The 18,441-nt window shown below is 53.5% G+C and overlaps 1 protein-coding gene across 1 annotated transcript in view; it reads left to right on the forward strand.

Moving 5' to 3' along the window:
• LOC102148840 (uncharacterized) overlaps window positions 1-18,441 on the forward strand; it is a 137,970-nt gene that overhangs the window by 37,176 nt on the left and 82,353 nt on the right. Inside the window, exons 19-28 of the mRNA XM_070231012.1 lie at window positions 338-522; window positions 1,437-1,622; window positions 2,723-2,814; window positions 3,985-4,148; window positions 6,416-6,575; window positions 6,779-6,858; window positions 11,033-11,219; window positions 11,465-11,620; window positions 12,011-12,144; window positions 13,290-13,448. Coding sequence (XP_070087113.1) covers window positions 338-522; window positions 1,437-1,622; window positions 2,723-2,814; window positions 3,985-4,148; window positions 6,416-6,575; window positions 6,779-6,858; window positions 11,033-11,219; window positions 11,465-11,620; window positions 12,011-12,144; window positions 13,290-13,448 — 1,503 coding nt within the window. The remainder of the gene's footprint in view (window positions 1-337; window positions 523-1,436; window positions 1,623-2,722; window positions 2,815-3,984; window positions 4,149-6,415; window positions 6,576-6,778; window positions 6,859-11,032; window positions 11,220-11,464; window positions 11,621-12,010; window positions 12,145-13,289; window positions 13,449-18,441) is intronic.

Genomic DNA, 18,441 nt, shown 5'->3' on the forward strand with positions numbered 1-18,441 from the left:
AACTGTCTGAGTTCAAACCCCAGCTGGGCCTGTGTCTAGCTATGTGGACTTGGCTGGGTTTATTTTGTCTGTTTGTGGGCTCAGTTTTCTCATCTGGAAACTGGGGATGATGGTAATGGCCCTCTGAGGGTTGTGTGAGGACTACGTGAGGTTGCACACGCTCAGTGCTCGGTGCTGGGTGCTCCAGCTGGGTGCTGGGTGCTCAGTGCTCCATGCTGAGTGCTGGGTGCTTGGTGCTGGGTGCTCAGTGCTTGCTCCATGCTCGGTGCTCGGCGCTTGGTGCCCCTGGCCTGTAGCGGGGCCTGTCACGTACACTGTTATGGCTCGTTGGCTGCAGGGGCAGGAGGTGCAAGTGAACCGGAGACTGAACCTACTCTTGGAGGAGCTCACCTTCCCCACCATGTCTGGCCTCCCTGCCCGGCTGGCCCTGAACGCCTCCGCCGCCATCAGTGTCCGGGTCCGAGGGACCGCCGACTTCCAGCACCTCTCGGATTTCTCTGTGAATGGTTATGTCAAGCCCAGGTAGCTGGCCCCTCGGAGCTGGGGGAGGTGGTGGGGTGGGGGGCGCTGCAGCGAGTGGGGGCGTCAGCATGGGCTGGAGGGGATCCCTCATCACACAGCGCCTGTCGATTGAGGGGTTTTTGTGCCAAGACACCATGAAGAGATGCCGGGCGGTTATGCCCACTTTACAGGGCGGAAGACTGAGGCTTAGGGAGGCCAGGTCACCTGCCCAAGGTCACACAGCAGCGTGAGGCGGCTGGGATTCTGGTCTCGTGTCACAGCACATGCTCTTCCCTCCGCCTCACTCTGGCTCCGAGGGGAGAGGAGGAGGGAAGGAGGGAGGAGCGTGTAAGATGCGAGGGACCCCACGGGACCCACACAGCCGCCCACACAGTGGACACTTTTCTTATTCCCCCTGACGGGGGAGGAAGCAGACTCAGGGCTGCACGGCACGGACGAGTCTGAGTGGGGTCTGGGCGATGCTCATTCGACTGCAGAGCCTGTCACGGGCCCGCTGGGCAACTGTCCCCAGCCACTCAGCCGGCCTGTCCTTGGTTTCTGGGTCTGATGCGGGGGGCGTGGGTGTGCCGTGCTGGCTGCTTTTTGACGTGGAGACCCTGGGCTTGGGCTCAATGCACAGGGTTCCAGTCCTGGCTGTCCCACATCCCAGCTATGGGACCTGAGCAAGTGGTCTCACCTCTCCAAGCCTCAGTTTCCCCGTCTATAAAAAGGGGCCACGGCTGGCGAGGAGAGGATGGGCGATACGTGTAGCGTGCTTGGCACACGTGGAGCGCGTGGTCAGCAGGGGTCGCAGTGGAGGGGCCGCTCCAGCTCAGGACCGCAGGGCACAGTCTGACTGGAGGTGGCGGGCGGGTGGGCACCGGGTTTGCGGTCCCCGGGCCTGCAGGGTGCAGCTGGCATGTGCCACTCCCCAGCGCCCTGCTCCAGATCTCGGCTCAGATGGGCACGGCGGGCGCCCTGGGGCAGGCCGGGCTGAGGTGGGTGACCGGCGTCTGTGGCACGGCCAGCCTGGACGGCGGGGTCCAGGCGAGAAGGGGCCGGGACCTCAAGGTGCACCTGAACATGCCCGAGGAGGAGGCCGTGGAGCTGCTCAGCTTCAGGTGGGCGTCCCGTGCCAGCAGAGGGAGCCGGAGTGCGCGTGAGTGTGCGTGAGTGAGGCCTGAGGGCTGTGTGCGTGTGTGTGAGTGCGTGTGCTTGATCCCCTGTGTGTGTGTGTTGCATGACCATGTGTGTGCGTAAGGGTGTGCCTGTGAGTCTGTGCGTGTGAATATGTGTATCTGTGGGCATGTTTGTGACAGTGTGTGCATGTGAGTGGGGGGTGTCTGTGCGTGTCCTGTGTGTCTGTAACTGTGTGTCTGTGTGCACACGTGTGTGTATGCGTGTGTCATGTGGGGTGGTGTGTCTGTGATGGGGACTGGGGGTGGCCAAGGGGTGGGGTGGGGAGCTACCATACTCCTCAGCTCCCTAGAGGGGTCCCTCTTGGGCCTGCTTGTCCCTGGCCCCTGGAGCAGTAATTTCAGAGGAAACAGGGGTGAAGACAGGCTACACCCGCCCCCACCTGCTTCCTTCCCTGTTGCCCCCCACACCCCACGCCTGCCCTCCAGGCTCTTCTCCCAGCAGCAGCCAGTGGGGTCCTTTAAAATGTCCGTTAAGACCTGTCACACCCCCTACCTGTTTAAAACCCCTCACTTGCTTCTAGGTCAACACGATTGTCCAGCCCGGTGGGGGCCCTGCCCACCTCTCTCACCTGTCTCCTGATGCTACTTCCTGCCCCTGGCTTCCCCTTCCTCTACCCTGACCGCCTCACACCACCCTTCTTTCTGAGCTCCTAAAGAGGCCGCTTCATTCCCACCCCAGGGCCTTTGCACTTGCTGTTCCCTCTGTCTGGAATGCTGGCTCTTTCTCATGCTTTGAGTCTCTGCTCAAATGTTACCTCTGCAGAGAGCTCCCCACCCCCAGCTAAAGAAGGCCCAGCCCTGTCCCCAAGACAGACCCTATGCCCATGCCATCCCCTGTTTAAGTTTTTCACAGGGCTTGTCACCCTCTGTGTTCGTGGAGTGTCTCCCCCGACACAGTGTGAGCTCCCCCAAGGCCTGTCCTGTTGGTGGTGGAATTGGCCCCAGTGCTCTGGCAGCTCAAGGCGTATCTGTCTGACGAGTGCGTGGAAATGACTTGTTGGGACTGTCCTCTTCCCGCCCAGCTCTAAGCTGTACCTCGTCACTGCGGATGGCGCACGGACCCTCGGTCACGTTCCCGGCCCTTCCGAGGCCCGATCCTGTACCCACAAGGAAGGTAGGCAGCAAGCCAGGCCTCCGGTCATGGTCCCAAGATGGGCATCCCGGGGGCGGCTCCAGATTCCCGAGTTTATACCCTTAACTCGCTGATTCTGCTTCTGGAATGACACCCCGTGAGAAGAAACCTAAGCTGCTTTAAAATGCCTGCGCACTGTGACGTTCACGGCATCATTACTTACAAGAGGGAAAAACAGGAAGCCGCTCAATTATCCGACAGGGGCGCATGGCTCCGTACGGGGGTCCGTGAGCCAAGAGGAGACGTTCACATTTTCAAGTGTCACTTGAAAAAGTAATCGGAAGAAGAAAATTCCATAATGTGAAAAATCCGTGAAATTCCTGTTTCGGGGTCCAGAAAGAAAGTGTCTTCGGTTCGCAGCCACGGCCGCTCGTCCGCCTGGGGCTGCCTTGGTCCTGCAGCCACAGGGCTGCGCAGTTCACTCTCCGGCCATTGACAGAAAAAGTTTGCCACCTCCTGGTTTAGTAAACGATCGAGGTGTCCGGTCACTTTAAAACCCTATAGAGAAGGAGGTATTTTAATAACAGGAAAGTCTTGGATGAGAACATGGGGGCAAAGGCAACAAAATTCAAAAAAGATGGGGTGGAAATGTGCCAGGGAGCCGCGGATCCTGTGGTCGTTTTTGAGTAAGGCGGGGACGGGCTTATTTAGGTGAATGTCTTACTTGAGGCCCCGCCTGTCCCAAACCCTTAAGGACCTGGCCCTCCTCACGGTCACACCAGGAGGCAGGGGCTGCGATCCGTCCCAGTTTACAGATAAGAAACACCGAGGCACAGAGATGTTAAGTAATTTGCCCAAGGTTGCAGAGCTGGGAAGTGGCGGCGCTGGGGATCTTTAGCAACGTCTGGAGATGCTTTTGATGGTCATGACTAGCGTGGGGGATGCTGCTGACATCTAGGGGGTGGAGTTCAGAGGTGCTGCCCGATATCCTGCAGTCACGGGACAGCCCCCAACAAAGGATGACCCGGCCCAGTCGGTCAGTAGCGCTGAGGCTGGGAAACACTTGTCTACACAGCATGGCCTCCTATGTCTAATGTCTACACAGTACTGTTTCCCTAAAGAAAAGAGAGCGGCTCTGTCCTTTTGGCATGAGCAGCCGCGGGCCCGCCTGGAGACCCCTGGCCCCATGCTGCTGCTCGCCTGTCTCCGCAGTGGCCCACACCTGGGGCTGGCAGCTGTGCACGGAAGTGGCCTGGCCGGCAGCTGGTCAGCCCCACCTGCTCTCAGTGCCCGTGTCTGCGGCGGTGACGCTGAAGAAGCAGGACCGCGGGCTCCAACAGTATCTGCTGGAAGCCGCCTATACCGTCCACCCCCAGGTAGGCCCTGTGGAATTGCTCCTTCTGACCCAGCCAGACTGTGGGGCTCCCCAGGGATCAGCCTTGGGGCTCCCTCATAAAGACAGGGGTCTCCCCTCTGGACCTGTTGGGCTGGGCTGCTCCTGCTGTGGGCTCCATCCTGCCACAGGACCCTTGCACATGCTGATCCTCTGTTTTGGGGCTCTATGACTAATTAACTCTGAATCAGTCTTCATATCTCAGTTCAAGGGTCACCTCCTCAGTGCAGCCTGCCCTGATTACCCCAAAGTAGTCATGCTCCTCTTTTACTCGCTCTAAAGTTGATGCTCCTCCCCTTTAGATCACTTGTATGTTCGTTAACGGAAGTTAGTCGCTTGTGTCTGTCTTCCCCACCTGTCACTCAGTTCCTGGGGACAGATCCAGTGCCTGCTTTTCTCACCCCCGTGACCCCAGCGCCTAGCACAGAATGAGTCCTCACCAGCCTCCTGTCTGGTCCCCTGCTCCCACTCTTGTCTCCTCACCATCTGTTCTCCACCGGCAGCCAGACGGACTTTCCAAAATCCCCACAGATCATGTCTCCTCTGCTGGGAACTCTCCAATGGCCCCCATCGCTCTGAGTAGGTGCCAGACGCCCTGACCGACGGGCCCCCCGTGATCCAGCCATGCCAGCCTCTCCTCCCCGTTTCCCCAACTATTTACCAAGCTCACTGCTCTCCAGACACACTGACCTCCTTTTTTAATGCCAAGCTCATTGCTGCCCCAGGGCCTTTGCACTGTTTCCCCTGCCTGGAGCACCTTCCCAGACGTCCACTTGACTCCCTCCCTCGCTTTCTTCGTCTCCTTGAATGCCCCTCCTCAGAGGCACCTTCCCTGACACCCTGCCAGGGCCCCTCACCCCCTGCATTTGTCAGCCGGGTCCCCATCACCAGCTGCCGTCTTATGTACCTTTGTGTCTGGTGGTCCTGTGCCTCCCTGTCTGGAGCGTGGGCCCCGTGAGGGTGGGACTTTGTGTATCTGACGCTCCGTCGTCCTCCCTGTGCCTGCAGCCGGGCCTTGCACACGGTAGTGAACATTCATTGGTGCGAGTGGAGGTGTGTTACTGCAGGATGTTAAACGGGGCTTGTGTCTTAGGCTGTTTTCCCAGGAGCGGACCCGAGCTGAGGATTCGCGCAAGAGTGATTGATTGAGAAAAGGCTCCAGGGGCCGGCCCTGTGGCCGAGTGGTTAAGTTCGTACATTCCACTTGGGTGGCCTGGGTTCCTGGGTTGAGATCCCAGGCGTGGACCTACACCACTTGTCAGCCATGCTGTGGCGGCAACTCACATATGAAATAGTGGAGGATTGGCACAGATGTTAGGTCAGGCCTAATCTTCCTCAAGGGAAAAAAGAGGAAGATTGGCAACAATGTTAGCTGAGGGCCAATCTTCCTCAAGAAAAAAAGAAAAACAAGAAAAGACTCCAGGAGGAGAAATTAGGACAGGGAAAGGGAAGAAGCTGAGCAGGGGGTGCTGTGGGGTGAAGTGGCAGCCTCGGCCTGATCCCTGGGGAGCCCCGGAGCAGGCATTCTGTCTCAGAGCTTGATTCCCTCGAGGCTAAGAGCTGGATGCTCTTCACTCCTGTGCCACGAGCGATGTTCTGGAGGCCCCAGGTGCCAGGCCCTCACAGCAAAGCGTGCAAAAGCTGGGAGACGAGCAGGCAGAGCTGGTTAAGGGACCGAGGGGAGCTGGGCAGGGCGCCAATGCCGCGTGCACGCCTGGCTTCACTCCCGGCTATTTACTGAACAAATCAAGACCCTGTCGCCGTGGTCCTGGGTCCTGCAGGGCCCTGGTCCTCTCCAGGATACTATTTTTGGATCCCCCAAATTCCTGGTTTGGTTCTTGTCTCGCGAGGTCAAGGATGAGCATAAGAACTCACGTGTTTGGGGCCGGCCCGGTGGTGCAGTGGTTAAGTTAGCACGTTCCGCTTCTTGGCAGCCCAGGGTTTGCCGGTTTGGATCCCGGGTGCAGACATGGCACCGCTTGTCAAGCCATGCTGTGGTAGGCATCCCACATATAAAGTAGAGGAAGATGGGCACGGATGTTAGCTCAGGGCCAGTCTTTCTCAGCAAAAAACAAAAAAGAGGAGGATTGGCAGCAGATGTTAGCTCAGGGCTAATCTTCCTCACCAAAAAAGAAAAAAAAAAGAACTCACGTGTTTGAACAGTGGAGGCAGGGGTCCTCTCTCAGGAAGAGTAGGGACCCCATGAGCACGATGGGGTTCATGACCTTGAAGAGTCCACTGTGTTTCCAGAAGGACAGCTGGCTCCCTCAGGAAGCATCCGCCCACCTCTTCATGGGCACGCCCGGGTCCCACGTGCCCAGGGATGTTGCGCTGGACCTCAGCTACAGCTGGCCCCAGGGGAAGTTCCGGCTGAAGCTTCTCCACCCCAGGAAGAAGCTCGAGCTGGACGGTAATGACAGGGCCCCTCGCTGGGTGCCAGACCCAGGGCCGGGCCCCTGCTGCCTGCTCACTCGTGGATCCCCCAGCGACCTCTGGGGTCAGCACTAAGTCCAGCCGTGTTGACGGGCTCAGAGATGGGAAATGAGTGGGGCGTCCTCCGGTGAATGCCAGGACGTTGAGCCCCGGTCTCTGAATTCTTGTTTTGTCCCCCAGGAAAGATGGAGACGCTCCACAGCGGCCGCGTGGGTCACCTGGAGCTGATACTGGATGACAGGGACGTCTACTATGTCAAGGTTGGCTCCATGTCCTCGGTCACCTGTGTGGCGCCCGCCACCTTCCCGGGCATTTGCACCCCCCCCCCCCCGTCCCAGAGCCCCAGCTTAATAATCGCCACCTCCTTTGGAGTTCTAGCGATTCTTTCCCTGCCCCCAAGCAATAACATTTGTGACTTCTCGTCAGCCAGAAAGGTATAAAGAAGAAAAAATGGGCTCAAATCTCACCACCATTGATGTCAAAGATTGATGATATTAGTGAACACAGGAACGTGCTTTAAAAATTCAGAGTAAAGTATAAAATGGCAAGTTAAAGCATGTCTGTCCCCCAATTTCCGGAAGTGTCAGTGCACACACCAGGAAATCTGTATTCGTGTCCCCCGGCTGGGTAACAGAGCGCCCCAAACTAGGGGGTTTCAATGACAGAAATGTCTCTCTCGTGGTTCTGGAGGCTGAAGTCCAGAATCACGGTGTGGGCGGGGGTGGCTCCTTCCAAGGGCGGGGAGGGAGGATCTGTTCCGGCCCCGTCCTCATTTCTGGAAGATTCTGGCCCTCCTTGGCTTGTCGACACTGTCTTCTCTCTGTGTCTTCACGTTGTCTTCCCTCTGGAGGTCTCTGTGTCCCAATTTCCCCTTTTCGTAAGGACACCAGTGACACTGGGTCGGGACCCACCCTCAGGACCTCGTCTTAACTTGACCTCCTGCAAAGACCCTGTTTCCAGACAAGGTCACGTTCACAGGTCTGAGGGCGAGGACTTAACAGCTTTTGGGTGGGCCATAGTTCTGCCCATAATACGGTAGATTTGCAAAACCTCTTAGTTTTGAGTTTAGTTTCTGTTCATTTGTTTTCCATGAAAAGGTCCTACACTTTTCTTTGTTCTCTCTTTGCTGTTAGTTTTATGCCAAAATGTATCTTGGCAAACTTTTTGTACCAGCGTGTGCTGGTACAATTTAAATTTTATTGTGTTAAAAAAGAAAATAGGGGGGCCGGCCCGGTGGCGCAGTGGTTAAGTGCGCACGTTCCGCTTCGGTGGCCCAGGGTTCACCGGTTCGGATCCCGGGTGCGGACATGGCACCGCTTGTCAAGCCATGCTGTGGCAGGCATCCCACATATAAAGTAGAGGAAGATGGGATGGATGTTAGCTCAGGGCCAGTCTTCCTCAGCAAAAAAAAAAAAAAAAAAAGGATTGGCAGCAGATGTTAGCTCAGGGCTAATCTTCCTCAAAAAAAAAAAAAGGAGAAAATAGGTAACACCTTTCAATGATTCAAGGTTCAAAAGATATGAGAGGTTCTAGAACTGACTGTCTGCTGTGTCTAAAGGAATTAGAAGTAAAGAAAATGAGAGAGGCGGTTCCTGAGTGGCACTAGCCACTTTCCACGAATTTCTCCATCATTGCAGAAAGTTCTCTTGGTCAGCATGGGCAAAGAGTTAAACCCTCTCCCTTGCGCCCCGCCCCAAAGCCAGCCGCTGCTGACGTTTTGTGGTTCCTCCCAGAGAAAATCCATGCCCACAGTCCGCAAATAGGTGTCCATATATTTCCACCCCCCCAACCTTTCTGAAAATGAACGTGTGTCCATGTGTTGTGAACGGCTGCGCGATCGTCAATGGAGGGAATTTATTTAGCTGGTTCCGTAGCAAAGGGCTCTGCGTTCTCCCCAGGGTTTTGGTCTTGTCCGTGCACAGCCCTGAGCGCCCCTATGTCTGCGGGGTGAATTCTAGAGCAGAGCAGAGCGATTGTCTCTCAGCCGGTACTTTTCGAGGTTCTCAGCTGGGCGCCTGGCTGGGACTCGGTGGGTCCGCTGAGGTCCTTGCAATCCTATGAAGTTTTGTGTCTGTCCTGCCTTGTGGGGGAGAATTGAGACTTTCCGTGCGATGCTCAAGAGGGTCTGGGACTCCCCAAGGGGTGAAACCGGCAGCTTTACACTCGCTCCTGCCCGGCAGGACCTCCGGGCGCCTTGGGCTTTGAGTCTGGCCATCCTGCCTCGGTTTCCCGTGTCCATTCAGACAGCTCCAGACTTGAGAATCTGGAGCTGGGGCTGGAATTTTTGCTGCGTAAACACGCTCTGGGCTCCCAGATGGGCTTCCGGCCCGGGCGGGGAGGCGGCCAAGTGTTGGGCAGAGGAGAGCGTCTCCTCCTAAAGCCCCAGCTACCCGATCATTTCAGAACCCCCGGGGCCCTGGAGACTCCAGCTGTCGGCTAGACGCACAAGAGCTGACGGCCCCTCCCCGCAGGCCCGCCTGCCGGAACAGCTGGGCCTCCGAAACTTTCTAAAGCCTGTTCTGGGAGCGGGGAATGCAGGTGGCCTTGGGCCCAGGGTCCCTCCTTCAGTCCTCCTTTTAAACTCGTGTGAAATAAGGAAACTGAGGCACATGAGCTCAGGAATATAAGCCAGCAAAGCGGGGTTCAACTCACGTCAGAGTTCATGGGGTTTCAGGATGGCAAGGGGGCGACTGCTGGGTTTCGGCGCCCCCCACCCCGCCCGGGGGGCAGTGACGGGCGTCCCGAGCTCCTGGTTCCCTGGAGAGCCCGGTTTACACCCGCTGACCCAGTGCAATGATGACTAGTGTTCTCTCCCACTGTTAAGTGTCCTGGTTTGGGTGAGAAATTCTAGGCACCCTATTCACAGGCTGTGCTGTAGCCACCGCCCCTCAGCCTCGGATAGAGACCCGAGAAAAGCGTCGCCAAGACACACGGTTAAGTGAGAGAAGCAGAGCAGAGCGGAGAGCCTGCCTCTGTTTTCACGTAAGGGGGAGCGCGCATATGTGTGCTCGTGTGCACACACGTACACCCTCGCACACGTGCAGACAGACTCATGGAGGCCCGTGCTGTCTCCTGAAGATGCACAAGAAGTGGGGCACAGTTGTTCCCCGTGAAGGAGACGGGACACCAAGGAGGAGGACGCGGCCCGTATTTTTCAGTGTCTTTATTCATTTATTCAATCATATTTTACCAAGCACCTACAGGGTGCCGGGTCTGGGAAGACAGCTCGATGGAAGACACACACACAGAAAATTCTCTCCCCTTCAAGCTTGCATTCTCGTGGGAGAGACAGTAAGTAAAATGAATAAGCAACCTGCACGGTGATAGGGGGGTGTAAGTGCTATTAGAAAAGGGAATCATTGAGCTGGGTACAGGGGTCTGAAGTTACGTGAGAGGAATGGTCTGGGGTCGGCTTCAGTTTTAATAGGCTGACAAACCTGATGGAGAAGATAACTTGTGGCAAAGACGTGAAGGATGTGCAGAAGAGAGCCATGTGGTTCTGTGGAGGGAGGGCATTCCGGGTAAAGGGCACGGCATGTGCAAAGGTCCTGAGGAGAGAATGTGCCTGGCGTGTTAGAAGCATAGCATGAAGGCCCCGGTGGTTGGAGCAGAATAGCAAAGGGAACAGAGGTGGAAGGACAGATCGTGTAAGACCTTGCCGAACAGTAATCAGAAGACAGTGATTTGTGACTGTTGTCAAGGAGCAAAGGCAAAAACAGGATTTATGAGAGAGCACAAAGTAGCGGACAGTCTGGGAACAGTGAGGCTGTTTTTACACCTTTTGGGTAAACAGATCAGCTGGCGGCCAACAGAGAGTGCTGTTGGCTTGGTCTGCAGTCGGCAGGGACCATCAAAGACGAGCGTTCCTGCGTCCCCTCTGCCAGTGTCCCCCTGCGGGCGGCTCTGCCTTTGCTGGCCGGGGCTGCACCACTGACCTCCAGAGAAAGTCTTGGCCTTGCTGGTCTCCACGAGGACAGTGGCTTTTCCCCTGAGAAAGATGGGCGTGTGTGACCCTGCATGACGCAAAGGGGTCGCGCGGTTGCCGGGTGAACAGATGGCGGGCCAGGGCGGGAGCGGGAGAGCCGGGAGGACGATGTCGCAGCGATGCAGGCACGATGACCAGGGCTTGAGCCGGGCAGTGTGGAGGTGGCCAAAGTGGTCGGCTCCCCAAATATTCCGCAGGGAGAGCTGACCAGGGTCCCTGATGGACTGGACGAGGGAGGAATGAGAGGGCGAGACAAAGAGTCCCTTAGCCTTCCGTCTGGATTCGTAATAGTTTGAAAAACATCAAGTTTAAGAAATTGGAGAAGGATCGGCCTAGAAGGCCGTTAGCTGGACTCCGTCCCCTGCCTTCTGTCCGGCCCCAGTTCCTGTGGTGGGGACCACGCCTGCTGGCCGAGCCCGTCCCCTTAGGTGATGCTGGGGCCTTTCCAGGGCTGGAGCGACCTGCGGCCAGCGGCGGGCAAGGAGGCCCAGCGGTTCGAGGCCCAGCTGGAGGTGAAGCTGGTGACAGCGGGCAGCCCCGTGGTCATCGCCGGGAACCTCAGCCGGCAGGCGGGGAGCAAGTTGGCATTTTCCGTGTTCCTGAACAACCTGCTGAGGGACCAGGCCCACCTGTCAGGTAGGAGGAGGGACCCCTTCCTGCCACACCTTCTCCATGGCCGGGTGCTCCGGGAGGCGGGCTGAGTGCCCCACTTGTCGTTCCTGTGCCCTGAACCTGCCAACGTTAACATCCCATCTAAGGAAAACTCCAGCCTCTGTGTCTGTTCACGGCTTCCGTATGACCCCCCTGAGACCCCCTCCAATGCATGGACCACCCTCCAGGAACCACCATGCCCGTCCCCTCCCTGCCCGCTTTCCCCACAGCGCTGCTGGAGAAGAAGGCAGAGGACAGGCTGCAGGTGGTGACCCTGGGCGGCGAGCTCTTCGTGCCGGGGCTCGTGGGGCTGCGCGCCGGGGGCCTCCTGCGGCAGCGGGGCGGCCTCTGGACCAGCTCCCTGAGCGTCAAGTACGGCCTCCTGGGTACGGCACCATGTGCGGGGGGCGCGGCGGGAGGTGGCAGGATCACCATCTGCTGGAGCTGTGGCTCCGAGGGTGAAGGGACCACTGTCACCTTGGGTGTTCTGGCCTCACCGCATCGCTCCTTAGCCAGTTGTTCATTCCATCGGCTCTGAATGGCACTGAGCACCTGCTCATTACAATAAAAGTGTGTGCGCACGCACGTGCCTGTGTTCAGGGGGACAGAAACCTGTCTCTTAAAACCTCCCCATCAGCAGGTCCCACTGAGTGACCTTAGGTGGGGTGGATCCTGGGGGATGGACTGAGGCTGGGCTGAACACTCCTGTCCTTGGAACGGGGAGGGAGGGCTGCCTGGCGGAGGAAGGGCAGGGGTCTCTGGGTCGCCCCGCGTAGGTCAGGCGAAGCAGCCGGCTCAGGAGTGCAGCACCGGCCAGAAGCTGCGGGCGGAGAGCAGCCCGGAGGGCGCCTACCAGCTGGAGCTGGACCACGAGCTCCACTGCACACAGCTCCCGGTTTTCAGCCACAAGGTGGGTGCCCAGGGCGGGCGGGGAGTCTGGAGGGAGCCCCGGGTCAGGGAGGTGGTGGGCTGAGCACCCTGAACGCGTCCTCGAAGAGACGGATTTGCTCCAGGTCACGGACGGGAGCGGATCTGGAACTGGAACGTCGGTCTCAGTTTTCCATCCATTTGTTCAGTTAGTCTTTATTAAACACCTACTGTCTGCACCGTGGGGAGAGCTGCGCACAAGGCAGAACTTCGTTTCTGCCATCCTGTTGCTGGGTAGGGGCAGAATGAAAGACAGTCCAAATCAAGGGAGACTTAACTGCCCACGCATGGTAAAGGGGCAGAGGCTGAGAGCATAACAGAGGGGAATCTAGTTTGCACGGGCACCAGGGAAACCTTCTTTGGGAGAAATAAATTTTAAGCTGGAAATTAAAACATGGGACAGTTCTGTTCCCCTGGAAGCATGCTGCAAGCAGAGAGAGCAGCAGGTGCAAAGGTCCTGGGGCAGGAGGGAAAATGGAGCGGTTAAGGACCTGGCAGTTCACCAGAGTGGCTGGCGGGGTGAGGAGAAGGGAGGAGCGGCTGCTCCTTTGTTAATTTACTTGTTTCAAGTTTGCCTCTCCCGCTGGGTCGTTGCCCCCACGAGAGCGGGGTCTTCTGGTTCCTTCATTCCTGGGTATGTGGTGCCCAGTGCTGCACTTAGTACCTACTTGGTACTTGGAAAATTGTGTTCTATGAATGAATAAATGATGAGCCTGTGGTTCAGAGGTAGGAGAAGGCAGCAGGAAGCCTCAGGGGTGAAAGCCTGATCCGCTCGGGTTCTGTCCAGGGAGCCGGAGGCTGCCCAGGAGAGTGGGGATCAGGGGCTCTTGGGTTTCTGTGAAGCAGGTCAGGAGTCATCCTCCCCCGGCTCCTGGCTCTTTCGCTCCTTATGGGGCCTGGAGCAGGGAGAAGCACTCACCTGGGGCTCAGAAATTAAGGGGCACCAGAAACGCAGTCTCGAAGGCGAATCGCGTTCCAAGGCGATACTTTACAAAATCAAAATCATTGCAATCAAACCCGCACCTCCTCTGGAACTGCCTCCCCAGAGAAGCCTGCTCCCCGGGCGGGTGGTGGTGAGGACGCAGACAAGTCTTCCTCGGGGGTCTCCCTGGTGGGGTGTGTCCCCAGGTCCAGCTCCGGCATGAGGATGGCCCGGGCCGCCTGCACTCGCAGCTGGAGGTGAGCTACGGGAAGCAGTGGGGCGAGAGCAGCAATAAGAGGCGAGTCCGCCTCAGCCAGACCTTCCAGAACGACTCCGGCCCGGCCCTGAGCAGCTACTTCATGGAGGTGAGCCCGACCTCTGCAGGCCAGAGGTCAGAGTGCAGGGGCAGCTGGGCAACGCAAAATCCTACTCCCCCCAACCCCCCAGCCCAGTGTCTCTTGAGGCCTTGATTGCAAGGACACAGGCAGCCAAAACTCAGGCTTGGGGCCAGCCCCGTGGCCTAGTGGTTAAGTTTGGTGCTTGGCTTTGGTGGCCTGGGTTTAGTTCCCTACACCACTCGTCAGTAGCCACACTGTGGTGGTGACCCACATACAAAATAGAGGAAGACTGGCACAGATGTTAGCTCAGGTGAATCTTCTCAAGCAAAAAGGGGAAGATTGGCAATGGATGTTAGCTCAGGGCCAATCTTCCTCAGCAAAAAAAAAATATAAATAAATAAAAAAAGCCTCAGGCTAGTCACCTTACCTTTTGCATCTCCAGCCCCCGCATCCCTGGGAGTCCCAAGGACTGCTAAGGGGCCGTTTGTAAGAGGGCTCGTCTGCAAGGCTGTTTGCAATCTGTTGTCTGCAAAGGGCTTGGGAAACAAGATTCCAACTGTAAAAGCACAGATTTCCATCTGTAAAAAGTGCATTTTGGAAACGAGTTCACTTCCAGGCTTTACTGGAGGGGTAGCCGTTTCTGGTAAGTCAGGAATAACCAAGCCCTTAGCCCCTGAACGGGCGATGTGCTCTTAGAAGGCACACGCTTAGCTTTGTGTGTTTACTTTTAAATTGTTTAAAAAACTTTTTAATTATGGTAAAACATATATAACATAAAATTGACCATTTTCATCACTTTGGGGTGTACCGTTCAGTGGCATTAAGCACATTCCCGTTGTCGTGTGATCACTGCCACCAGCCGCCTCCAGAACTTTTTCATCTTGTGAAGCTGAAACTCTGTTCCCGTGGATCACTGACTCTCTGTTCCCTCTCGCTCCAAGTCCCTGGAAGTCGCCATTCGGCTTTCTGTCCCTGAGGAGTGTGACTGGGTGCCTCGGAGGACTGGAATCAGGCAGTGTCTGTCTTTCCGTGACTGGTGTATTTCACTTAGCATCACGTCCCCCGGGTCCATCCAGCTGGCAGCACACGACAGAATTTCCTCCCTTGTTAAGGCTGAAGGACACTCCGTTGTGTGGATGGACCGCGTTGTGTTCATCCGGTCATTCACCGATGGCACTTGGCTTCCCCTTTGGGCTCTTGTGAATAACGGTGCTGTGAACACGGGTGTGCAAACGCCTGTTTGAGTCCCTGCTTTCATTTCTTTTGGGTGTGTGCCCAGAAGCAGACGTGCTGGATCAAGTAGTGATTCTGTGCTTGACATTTTTAGCAACTGCCTCCTGTTTTCCATAGTGTCTGCACCATTTTACAGTGTCACCGTCAGTGCACAAGGGTTCCAATTTCTCCACATTCTCACCAACACTTGTTATTATAACTTCTGGGGTTTTTTTTGATAGTAGCCATCCTAATCGCTATGAGGTGGTATCTCGTATCTTCGATTTGCGTTTCCCTGATGATTAATGATGTTGAGCATCTTTTCACGTGCTTATTGGGCATCTGTATGTCTTCTTTGGAGAAATGGCTATTTCAGTCTTTTGCCCATTTTTGAATCAGGTTGTTTGTTTTATTGTTGTTGTTGAGTTGTGGGAGTTCTTTATATATTCTGGATGTTAACCCCTTATCAGATATATGATTTACAAATATTTTCTCCCATTCCTTGTGTTGGCTTTTCATTCTATGGATAGCATCCTTTGATGCACAAAAGTTTTTAATTTCGGTATAGTCCAATTTGTCTATTTTTACTTCTTTTTTTTTTTTTCCTGAGGAAGACTGGCCCTGAGCTAACATCTGCACCAGTCTTCCTCTTTGGATGTGGGTCTCCGCCACAGCATGGCTGCTGATGAGTGGTGTAGGTCCACGCCCAGGAACCGAACCTGGGCTGCCAAAGCAGAGCGCACTGAACTTAACCACTAGGCCACAGGGCCAGCCCTGGTCTATTTTTACATTTGTTCCCTATGTTTTAGGTGTCACATTGAAATAATCGTCATCAAATCCAATGTCATGAAGCTTTTAAATACTGTGTTTTCTTCTAAGAGTTTGAGAATATTTCATCTATTTTGAGTTAAATTTTGTATATGGTATAAGATAAGGGTCCAAATTCATTCTTTTGCACGTGGATATCCAGTTTTCCCAGCACCATTTGTTGAAAAGACTGTCCTTTCCCCCGTTGAAAAGGCTTGTCGCCCTTGTTGAAAATCATTTGCGCATGCATGTGTGAGTTTATTTCTGGGCAATCTGTTCTGTTCCATTGGTCTGTGTGTCTGTCTTTATGTCACTACCATACTGTTTTGATTACTGTATCTTTGTGAGACCCCCCAACTTTGTTCTTCTTTTTCAAGATTGTTTTGGCTATTTGGGGTCCCTTGAGATTCCATATGAATTTTAGGATGGCTTTTTCTATTTCTGTCCCCCTAAAAAATACCACTGGGGTTTAATAAGGATTGTGTTAAGTCTGTAGATTGCTTTGGGTAGTATTGATGTCTTAACAATATTAAGGCTTCCAATCCATGAACATGGGCTGTCTCCATTTGTTTGTGCCCCCTTTCATTTCTTTCAGCAACATTTTGTAGTTTTCACCGTGCAAGTCATCTGCCCTCTTGGTTAACTTCATTCCTAAGTATTAAATTGCTTTTAAGTGATACCAATACGACATGAATAAATCCTCCTTCTGAAAAAAAATATATGTATAACATTTAAAATAAGGCTAAAATTCCTTTCCAGTTACCATCCCTGATCCTGGTCCCTCTGCCACTGCCCGGAGGGAACCACGGTTATAGTCTGGGGCACTGGAGAAGAGCAATTTTCCTATTTGCTTGCTCTGTGGACCCATCACAAACACTTAGTTCTGTTTGGTGAGGCTTGCTGTGCATCCTTTGGCAATGGATCCTGGAGAATGTTTCTGGTTGTTTTATAGAGATCTACCTTATTCTTTTAAACACCTGCATCGTGTTCCATATGTGGCTATCCTGCATTTTCTTTGGCTGTTTCACTCTTGTGGTTTCTAATGTATGCCTGAACATCCTTGGGCATGTCTCCCTGGGTGCACGTGTGACAAGGTCTCCAGGGCAGCTGTCACAATGTGGAACTGCTGGGTTACGGAATTGGTGCATTTGTAATTTGCTGGCTTTTGCCAATTTGCCCTCCAAAATGTCTGCCCCCATCACCCACCTCCCAGCCACGTCCGAGAGAAGCGGTTTCCATATTCTCACCAACACTCGAGTTTCACCATCTGCAAAATATTGCCGATATGGGTGGAAATGGTGTCTTGTTGTTTGAATTTGCACTTCCCTGATTACTTCATGAGGCCGGGCTCCATCTTTTTGTGTATTTATTCTGCCGTTGCGTTAACCTTTCTGTGAACTGCTTTTTCATATCGTTTGACGTTTGGAAAAAAATTAGAATACTTGAGTTTTTTATTGATTGGTAGGAGTTCTTTATATAACTGCCGTAGATGTGTCATAGGACAATTCTAAAATGTGAACATTTCTTATTTCTAGAAAACCCGTGCCCCCCAGGGTTTTAGTGAAGAAATTGGAGACCTGTGACAGCATCAATGCAAGTGTGGCAGGCACCACGCTAGGTCTGGGAGACAAATATGAATAAAATAATCTTAATCTTCTTAAACATCCTTAAGAATCTGACAGTGAGCAGGACAGGAAGGGCAGAGCGAGCAGTGATGAGCCTTTTTTTTGTTGCCAGACCATGTGTCTGACACTTCGTTTGTATTATCTCATTTCATCCCTGTGAGGTAAGCATTATCTGTCCGCATTTTCCAGACGAGCAATTGGGTAAATGGACTTGTCTGAGGTCTCACAGCGACTAGGTGGCAGAATTTTGGGTTTAAATTCCACTTTGCCTCTTTGCAAACCTCAGGCATCCAGAATGGGAGAAGTAAAGCCACAGGCACAAATGCCTCATTTTATTGCACCCCACTTTATTGCTCCCCACAGATATTGGCTTTTTTGCGAGACCCTCCACCAGCAAAAAGATTACAGCTCACTGAAGGCTCAGGTGATGGTTAGCATTTTCTTGGCAATAAAGTATTTTTTAATTAAAGTATGTACTTTTTTTTCCTGGATAAAGCGATTTCACGCTTAATAGACTACAGTGTAGAGTAAACATAACTTTTATATGCAATGGGAAACCAGAAAATTCGTGTGACTTGCTTTATTGCGATATTTGCTTTATTGTGGTGGTCTGGAGCCGAACCTGCATATCTGGGGGTATGCTTGTATCTCTATTTACAGATGACGTGATCTTGTATTTAGAAAACTCTGAAGAATCCACGAAAATTCCTATCAGAGCTAATAAATGAGTTCACCAAAGTCGCAGGATATGAGATCAATACACAAAAATTAGTTGTGTTACATTAGCAATGAAAAATTTGAAAATGAAATGAAGAAGAGAATTCCATTTACGATAGCATCAAAAAGAGTAAATACTTAGGAATAAATTTAACAAAAGAATGTAAAACTAATACTCTGAAAATGACCAAACATTATGGAAAGAAATTTTTAAAAACGTAAATAAATGGGAAGACATCCATGTTCTTGGATTGGAAAATTCAATTTCAAGATGACAGTACTTCCCAAATTGATTCAAAATTCCTTAAATCTGTCCCTACAAAAACCTGAGCTGTCTTTTTGGCAGAAGTTGACAAGCTGATCCTAAAATTCACATGGAATTGCAAGGAACCCAGAACAGCCAAAACAGTCTTGAAAAAGAAGAACAAAGTTGGAGGACTCATTCTGTCCCAATTTCAAAACTTACTGCAAAGCTACAGTAATTAAGACAGTGTGGTACTGGCATAAAATAGACATATAGACCAATGGAGTAGTATTAGGAGACCAGAAATAAATCCTTATGTTTACAGTCAATTGATTTTTGACAAGGATGCCCAGACACTTGCAGATGGGGAAGAATAGTCTTTTCAACAAATGGTACTGGGCCAACTGGAGATCCA

Source organism: Equus caballus, chromosome 13 (assembly GCF_041296265.1).
Source record: "Equus caballus isolate H_3958 breed thoroughbred chromosome 13, TB-T2T, whole genome shotgun sequence".
Lineage (NCBI taxonomy): Eukaryota > Metazoa > Chordata > Mammalia > Perissodactyla > Equidae > Equus > Equus caballus.